Source organism: Mandrillus leucophaeus, unplaced genomic scaffold (genome assembly GCF_000951045.1).
Source record: "Mandrillus leucophaeus isolate KB7577 unplaced genomic scaffold, Mleu.le_1.0 Scaffold196, whole genome shotgun sequence".
Classification (NCBI taxonomy): Eukaryota; Metazoa; Chordata; class Mammalia; order Primates; family Cercopithecidae; genus Mandrillus; species Mandrillus leucophaeus.
Window position 1 is genome coordinate 2,746,733 of NW_012101987.1, and position 9,651 is coordinate 2,756,383.

The 9,651-nt window shown below is 36.7% G+C and overlaps 2 protein-coding genes across 2 annotated transcripts in view; one reads left to right on the plus strand and one right to left on the minus strand.

Annotated features, from left to right (window-relative positions):
- LOC105538628 (zinc finger protein 708) overlaps positions 1 to 9,651 on the plus strand; it is a 315,682-nt gene that overhangs the window by 234,783 nt on the left and 71,248 nt on the right. The gene's annotated exons all lie outside the window — the stretch shown is intronic.
- Positions 1 to 9,651, minus strand: part of LOC105538630 (zinc finger protein 430-like) — a 26,060-nt gene that overhangs the window by 1,091 nt on the left and 15,318 nt on the right. The window contains 5 exon segments of the mRNA XM_011978529.1: positions 20 to 98; positions 267 to 784; positions 7,643 to 7,738; positions 8,039 to 8,041; positions 8,245 to 8,371. Of these exon segments, the coding sequence (XP_011833919.1) occupies positions 20 to 98; positions 267 to 784; positions 7,643 to 7,738; positions 8,039 to 8,041; positions 8,245 to 8,371 (823 nt within the window).

Genomic DNA, 9,651 nt, shown 5'->3' on the forward strand with positions numbered 1-9,651 from the left:
CCAGTATGAATTATCTTATGTCTGGTGAGGTGTGAGTACCAATTAAAAGCTTTGCCACATTCCTCACATTTGTAGGGTTTCTCTCCAGTATGAATCATCTTATGTTTAGTAAGGTATGAGAATTGGCAGAAAGCTTTGTCACATCCTTCACATTTGTACGGTTTCTCTCTAGCATGAATTATCTTATGTTTAGTAAGGTGTGAGGACTGTTTAAAATCTTTGCCACATTTTTCACATTTGCAGTGTTTCTCTCCAGTATGAATTACCTTATGTCTAGTAAGAGTTGAGGACTGGTTAAAAACTTTTCCACATTCTTCATGTTTGTAGGATTTGTCTCCAGTATGAACTCTCCTGTGTCTAGTAAGGGTCGAGAACCATTTAAAAGCTTTGCCACATTCTTCACATTGATAAGAATTCTCTCTAACATGAATTCTTTTATGTTGACTTAGGTGTAAAAGCATGCAAAATGATTTGCCACATTTTTTACATTTGAAAGGTTTCTTTCCAGTATGTCTTGTCTTATGTGTATTTGAATTTAAAAATTTATGAAAGACTTTCCCATATTTATCACATTGAAATATTTTGCTCTGGGTAGTTGTCAAACACTGGTTTAGTTCATTATAACCTTCTTTGTGCACATTACACTCATTCATACTTTTATAGCCTTTTCTTAACTGTAAATCCTTATGTCCGTATTTTCCATATTCTCTCAGTATCGCTTTTTGGAAAGAATCTTTTATGCCTGGCTGTGGCCAAAGGTCCTGGGCAAAATGAGAACATTTAACTGAAAGAAATAAAAATATCAAATTACTCCACTTACTAGACTCAGATAAATATAGATTACAAATCTAACCTATAACATTATACAAACTACATATACAAGATGATATAGCAAAATATGAAAGGCCCTAATTTTTATAGACATATATATGTAACAAAAACATACTAACCAAACTACATCTGAGAAAAATTATAAATGAGCTAAATGTTTAAAGTACCCCAAGTGAGCACAATGCAAAAAGTTACATACAATAATAATTAAAAAAAAGTTTGTTACATTTACCCAACACAGCTGTTTCTGCTCCTCAACATAACAATGCTTTTAGAAGTAAATTGCCCTGGGTGTGGTGGCTCACACCTGTAATCCCAGCAGTTTGGGAGGTTGAAGCATGTGGATCATGAGGTCCAGAGATTGAGACCATCCTGGCCAACATTGTGAAACCCCGTCTCTACTACAGATACGGAAATTAGCTGGGCATGGTGGTGTGTGCCCATAGTCCCAGATACTCAGAAGGCTGAGGCAGGAGAATTGTTTGAACCCAGGAGACAGATGTTGCAGTCAGTCGAAATTGCGCTATTGCACTCCAGCCTGGGTGACAGTGCGAGATTCCATCTCAAAAAAACAAACAAAACAAAAAGAAGTAAATTGCCAGCCAGGCATAGTGGCTCAACCTGTAATCCCAGCTACTGAGGAGGCTGAGGCAGGAGAATTGCTTGAACCCAGGATATAGAGGTAGCAGTGAGTCGAAATCACACCATTGCACTCAAGCCTGGACAACAGAGTGAGACTATACCTCAAAAAAAAGAAAGAAAAAAAAATAAGTAAATTGCCAACATTTGATATATTTAAAAAAAAAAAAAACACACAGGTAGAACGCACCCGCCGTGTCCATGGAGAGAGGCTGAGGGAGCCGAGCTCCGGCCCAAGGCACTAGGGTGCCAGGATGGCGAAGATGTCAGCTTCCTTAATCCAGGCAACTGTCCAGGCTGTGAGCAAGAGGAAACTGCAGCCCACCTGGGCCACCCTCACCCTGACACCTCCAGCAGTAAACAAGATAAAACAACTTCTTAAAGATAAGCCTGGCCGGGCGCGGTGGCTCAGGCCTGTAATCCCAGCACTTTGGAAGGCCGAGGCAGGTGGATCACGAGGTCAGGGGATCAAGACCATCCTGGCTAACAGTGAAACTCTGACTCTACTAAAAATACAAAAAATTAGCTGGGCGTGGTGGCAGGGCCTGTAGTCCCAGCTACTCAGGAGGCTGAGGCAGGAGAATGGCATGAACTCAGGAGGCAGAGCTTGCAGTGAGCCAAGATGGTGCCACAGCACTGCAGCCTGGGAGACAGAGCGAGATTCTGTCTCAAAAAAAAAAAAAAAAAAAAGATAAGCCTGAGCATTTAGGTGTAAAAGTCGGTGTCCGAACCAGGGGCTCTAATGGCCTTTCTTATACTCTAGAATATACAAAGATAAAAGGAGATTCTGATGAAGTTATTCAAGATGGAGTCAGAGTATTCATCAAAAAGAAAGCAAAGCTAACACTTTTAGGAACAGAAATGGACTATGTTGAAGACAAATTATCCAGCGAGTTTGTGTTCAATAACCCAAACATCAAAGGGACTTGTGGCTGTATAGAAAGCTTTAATATTTGAAATCTCAGGACTCTTCTGGCCGTAGGTTCCAGGAAAGCTGGGGGAAGCCTTGGGGCTCACTGCAGAAATCATGTGACTATCACATGCTTAATGTGCTGCTGCCTTGTAGGGAAAATAAAGTGATGTATCTTGAAAATGAGGCTAGTGTGTTAGATCCCAGAAGAAATGTTTGTATTCTCATTAGGGGACAGAAAATGAGAAGCCATCACTCTCTTTGGATCATTTAGGTCTCTTGCATCCTTTATTTTAGAACCAGTTTCATTAAAGTTGCCTTCCTGGGCACCTGTTTATCCATTTCCTGAACAGTGTGCACTCCCTAACTCTCTACTGAATGGCTTGAATATGCATCCCCCTCAGCATTTCTCCCAACCAGATCGGTGACTCCTAAAATCTGAGACAGGACGTCCTGACTGCTGGTAGTAGTAACGTGACAGTGCATTGTCTTTCCACCCAAACCTAATAAAGCCTTTTTACACATTTTTATGAAAAATTTCATTGTCAGATGCCTCACTGCATACCCTTTAATAGTACCGGGCAAAGATTTTCTTCAACTATAGTACAGATTAGTTCTCAGTGATGGTATTAAAAGGTGAGAAAGACATCATCCGTCTGTTTTTCAATCCATTTCTTTTGCCACCTTATGTGCCTGCTCAGAGATGGGATCTCAAGGTGACTTTGATTCTTTTAGTTGAGGGGTCTCTTAAAGTCATCTAGCCCACCTCCCTCAATTCCCTATGTGAGGAAGCAAAACCCCCGGGAAACCAAAGGGCTCCTATCCAGCCCTACTCCACAGGCCCGGGGAGAGTAGGGACTCTACCCGCATCTCCCCTTCCTTGTAGGTGACACATGATCTGCCCTGAGGCAGTCAGTGAAGGCAAATGGTCTGTGTTCTTTATTTGGTCACCATTTTGCTATAATTTCTTTATAATTTAATGGAGATCATATTATTTTTATTTTATTTTGAGTGGGAAGAATTTTAAAACCCTTTTATGTGAATTACCATCCTGTTTCTTTCATCTTTGAAACTATGGTTTGTAGCAGAGAAGACATTGTAACAACCCAGAATTATGTTTTTGGAATGTGTTCTTCATTGTGCAAGAGAACGTGGGGATCTTTTCTTAAAATTCCCAGTGTGCATATACTTTATGGTTCCTTGGTCCAGTTGCTAAAGTTGTTAATATTTTAGCCTAACATTTTTATCATCAACGTTTCTTTAAAAGTGTTCCTTCTGTCACTTAGTTACTGATTTTCCTGGGTTTGACGTATTAAATATTCTATGAGATGACATATATGCTTTTTTTGAAAGCTGATTCTCATGAATTCAAGTAGTTGAGTTCCTTTATGTTTCTTTTATTCACTAAAGTAGCCGGCACAAAACACACCAAAACCTAGAGCGGTAGTTTTATGTAAATGCTCATGAGTTTGTATCAATAATATAATTGTTGATCCACTTATAATTCATGCAATATTGCACGTATGTAGAGACTGAGTTGTCAATTTAAAAAAATGTGGCCTCAAAAATAATAAAAGAAAATAAAATAAAAACACAAGTAAAATACCGGCTCATATATCTTTATTACTTGCTTGTGGGAGCCTTTGAAGACACTGGTTTCTGTCACCCATGACATACAGTGCTGAAAGAAATGGTGGTATACTTTGGAATGACAGTTTGAGTCTGCTGAGATCAAAGGTAAACGTTATAGCAGTGAACAGACTGCAGTACCACAGAAAGAACACAGGTGCAGCAAGTGATTACTGAGTATTAAGAAAGAAGATAAATAATTTCCTTTAACTAAAAAATAAACACAAAATTTCAAACAAGACACATTCTAAGAATATGTTTGAGAGACTCTCAGAATCTCTAACCCAGATAATTGTTCGAAGTGTGCCAGGAGAAAGCCACATCATAAAGATGGGGACAGGTAACCTTTTTTGCGGGTAAATGTGCAAATTTTAATAAAAGATTAGAATATATACAAAACAGGGCAATGTGGTTCCAACAAAAATATAAAATTTACAGAAAGAAAAATGATGTGTACCTTCATTTTTAAAAGTAAAAATAAATTGAATAATACTCAATGAGTAAAATATGAACACAGAGAACTACAGAAAATCAGAAAACCGGAAATAAGAACAGAAATATTTAAAATACCAAAAAAAAACAAATAATGGAGGTAAAAATATAAAAAATAACTGAAAAATCTTTTAAAAATGACATAAAAATGAAGAAACTCGACAAACTAGGATACAAAGATACTTATATCAAACATATATGTAAGCACAATTTTAAAAGTCACAGAAAAGAGAATCTTGGGAGCTGCAAGATTAAAGTGATGTGTTGGCTGGGCGTGGTAGGTCACACTTGTAATCCCAGCACTTTGGGAAGCTGAGGTAGGTGAATCACCTGAGGTCAGGAGTTCAAGACCAGCCTGACCAACATGGAGAAATCCCGTCTCTACTTAAAATACAAACTTAGCCGGGTGTGGTGGCATACGCCTATAAGCCCAGCTTCTCGGGAGGCTGAGGTAGGAGAACTGCTTGAACCCAGGATGCAGTGAGGTGAAATCACATTGTTTCACTCCAACCTGGGGAACAAGAGTGATACTTCATCTCAAAAAAAAAAAAAGTGATATTATTTGCAAGAATACTTTTATGAGATAGCCAGTGGATTCTCAACAAAAATTTTTCAGGACAGAAGGAAACTGTGTGGTATAGTCAAATTTCTGAAGAAAATAGTTATCAAGTGAGTATAACACCATCACCAAATTTGTCCTGCTAAATAAAAAGAAAAAAAACTTCAAAAATAACCAAATTTTAAAAAGTATATGGGCACTTCCTTACATATAAAAGGTGCTGAAAGCAGTTGCTTCCAATGAAAATAAGATGATTCAACAAGGCAACACGAAATCATATTAAAACACATTATTTTTTGGGAAAGATATGCACATACACAAAAATAAATTTCTTAGCATTATCATAATGGCACAGAAGAAATTTTTAACTAATCCCCAAAATTTGAAAGATAAAAGCATAGAAATCATTATAAATATCTGTTAATAAATATACAAAATAAAAAATGTAATTAGCAGTATCAATGACAAATCTGAGAACATATGTAATGAGAAAAAATTTTTGCATGCAACTAAAGTTCATTTTTAACCAGACTGAAATATATTGTATCTTTTAGAGGTTTTATGTAATCCCCCACAAACCACAAAGAATACACCTGTATAGATACAGAAAACAAAATAAGAAAGAAGTAAAAGCATATCAAAGTAAAAATAAAACAGCCACAAAGAGAAACAGAAAGAGAGAAAATGTAGGACAAAGATACAAGAATCAAACAGAACAACAACAAAAAAATTAGTAAGTCTCTTTGCTTCAGAAAACTTTCCAATTAAGAGACATACTTTCAATAAAGACATGTATTTAAAATTATTAAAAACCAAGATCCAATTTGCCTTTCTACAAGGGTCAGCTGACATCTAATGATAAAAAATACTGAAGGCGGCAAAATAGATTTAGACATTGCATGCAAATACTAACCAAATGAGAGCAGAAGAAGTCAAAATAGTATTACAAAATCTACATCTTAAGTCAAAAACTGTCATATCTTACATGAAGTATTTTAAGTCAAAATTGCAAAGAGACAAAGAAGGACATTAAACAATAATAGATTTATTAACTGAGAACCTATGAGAAATTTGTGTGTGCGTGTGTGTGTCTGTGTGTATGTCACACTAAGGTTCCAAATATATAAAGCAAATATTGACAGACTGGAAGAAACACCTAGACAGCAATATAAGTATAGTAGAAAATTTCAATAACCCACTTTCTGTAATAAAAATAAAACAAGACAGAATATTAGTAAGTGAAGAGAGGAATTGAAGGCAGTATAATACAATTTTTTTTTTTTTTGAGATGGAGTTTTGCTCTTGTTGCCCAGGCTTGAGTGCAATGGCATAATCTCGGCTCACTGCAACCTCTGCTTCCTGGGTTCAAGCGATTCTCCTGCCTCAGCCTCCCGAGTAGCTGGGACTACAGGCATGCACCACCATGCCTGGCTAATTTTCTATTTTTAATAGAGATGGGGTTTCTCTACATTGGTCAAGCTGGTCTCGAACTCCCGAACTCAGATGATCCGCTGGCCTTGGCCTCCCAAAGTGTTGGAATTATAGGTGTGAGCCACCGCGCCCAGCCAGTACAATTATTTTTAACAGAGAAATAGAGAAGAGTCCTCAAGAATATGAGGAACCACACCCTTCTCAATAGCTTATGCAATATTCTCTTTGATAGACCACCTGTTAGGCCAAAAACAGCGTCTTAAAAATTTGTTAAATTTGACATTTTATGAATTATATTCTATGATCAAAATGGAATGAAAGTATAAAATAGAAAAAAAGGTTGGGTGTACTGGCTCACACCTGTAATCCCAACACTTTGGGAGGCTGAGGCAGCTCTACTAAAAATACAAAATTAGCCAGGCATGGTGGCACATGCCTGTAGCCTCAGCTACTTGGGAGGCCGAGGCAGGAGAATCGCTGGAGGCAGAGGTTATGGTGAGCCAAGATTGCGCCATTGCACTCCAGTCTGGGCAACAAGAGTGAAACTCTGTCTCAAAACAAAAAACAAAACAAAACAAAAAAACTACAATAAATTTGAATAGCCAAAGCAATCTTGAGGAAAAAGAACAAAGCAGAGGGACATCATATTTATAATTTCAGACTATATTTCAAGAATATACTAATAAAAAAGGATGGAATGTGCAGAAAATTAACATAAAAACCAATAGAACAGTGACGACTATTCTCACACATTTTAGACATGATGCAAGAGAGAACTAAAAAAATAGTTTAACATAAAGTTTCTCAAAATCATGCAGGTATTTGTGTGTCCCCCAAAACAATGGAAAAGCAGTCAGATTGTGCAGTCTCTTATATGCCATAGAGGACTCTGGCTCTCACTGTAAACTTGAAGGAAAATCAATGAAGGGAAAGTAGACTCCTTAGAGAATTTAAAAGCCTAAGACAGAAGATGGCCCTATGTGAGAGCAACAACAACAAAAAAACCGAAACACACACCTCAGGCTTCCCAGAATCTATTTGCTTTGGAACACAGCTTCCCAAATCACATTATAGGGACTTGCCATTTTTTTTTTTTTTTGTAATCTTCCAACCTTTCATCTATGTCAACTGTTTTATTCACTCTCACCTACCTGGGGGTGTGGCTACCATACTGTGTCTCTTCATATTCCAGGGATTTTTTCCTTGCTCCAGACAGGTGATCAGATCTGGCTTAGAGACATCAATACCTGGTTTATTAAAAATAAGTAACATGAATCTTGCTCATATTCTCTAATTACCTACCTATTACTGTGCTTAGTAAAGAGGATGTAATAGAGTATTCTAGAAAATCATCCCAAAATTCTATTTAATGACAGAAAGTTCTTAACATTTAGAAAATATTTTAAATTTGTAGGCCCTTAATTTCACTACTCAGTACTTATGAATCAAAAATTAGTGGTGGCAAATAGATTTTAACATACGGGCAACAATATTTTATACTACTAAATTTCTGAAACTACCACTACTCTAGAGTGAAGGGTACAGACCAGCTCAGGAATGCAAAAAGTTCAGGCTAAGATAAAACATCTTGAGGAAATTTTTTTTTCTACGCAGATAATTCCTCGAGATTTTTTGAAAACAGGAATCAGAAACTCATTTATGCAAAGCATAAATTACCAAAAATTATTCTACAAAAATGGAGAAATGAAACCTTTAGTGTATATAAGGAATGGTGCATTAAAGTTATTCTCACCCAAGAAGACCAGGTTTCTGAAGTTCTCTAACATCACTTTCCTATACAAATCTTGCTGAGCAGTGTCCAGACATTGCCACTCCTCCTGAGAGAATTCTATGACCACATCCCTAAATGTCAACGGCCCCTGAAAAACACACATACACACATATTTACAAGTGTCCACGGGTAGAATTTATCATTTGAATTAAGGTTAAATGAGAGAGTAAAGAAAGTTGGTTCTGACTTACAGGAATGACTGAAATCATCCAACATTCTCAACATAGAAATATTCTCTAATGTATTCTCTAACTCTGAGAAGAGAATGGTTTAAGATCCACAATACTAGTATATATATGATAATTTTATGAACAATAAGGTATAAAACTAAAGGCATAAACACAAACATGTACATTTTTTAGTGTTATATTTGCATCACAAAGAATGAGTAGTGCATATTTTTCAGGCAAAAATGATATGTTGAGTTAGACGGCCCCTCTCAAGTTTCAATGTGAACAATAAACTGGAGATCTTGTGCAGATTTTTATTTTCAGAAGATGTGAAATAAAGTCGGAGATTCTGAATGTCTAACAAGCTCACTAGTAATGCCAATGTGTTTGGCCCAAAAAGAATATTTTGTCAAACATCCAGTAAGTGGAAGAGTCTGAGTTTTACCAATTTTTCTGGCCTGTAAACAAAGAGTCTTCATTTTCCAAAGATAGACATATGCAAACAAAACCTAAGAAAGAAAGGCAGCTACCAGATTAAATGTGATGGTTTATGCACAGCTCTTCTTTAGCTACATAAAGATACTTAATAATGAAGAGAAAAATAATTAACTCTATACTGAAATAAATATTTCAGAGAGCTCTTGAAGTAAATTTTAAAATCAACTGCGTGAGGACAAATGTTTATGATGTGCTGATGCACACCAAATAACACAGCATCACTGCTGAGATATTGCCCCCCAAAAAGTATAGTCTGAATTTACCCATACAGAAAAATCAATTTTATGCAGAGTTTAAGATGCAGATATCTTCTATGTTCTGAAATTTTTAATAACAATTTAAAGTAGTCTTTCTTTAGCACCCTAGAAAGCATCGCCCAATAATTTTTTTTTCAGAACTTTCAGGGTAATAAATGCCATCCTGTTTAAATGAGGATTTTCTTAATCCTGTTCTGAATAGAGCTAATGAACACATATGAAACCTCAACATTACATGTTCTCCGTCTTTACTAAGAACATTCCCCCAACAGAAATCTTGAGTATCCACATCTTCCCACGTTCAACAGCAACAAGGGAAACATTTTTAATACTGCAGATTATAAATTCATGGTAAGAATTCTGCATGGCATATAAGAAGTCATGATTGGCTGGGCGCGGTGGCTCAAGCCTGTAATCCCAGCACTTTGGGAGGCCGAGACAGG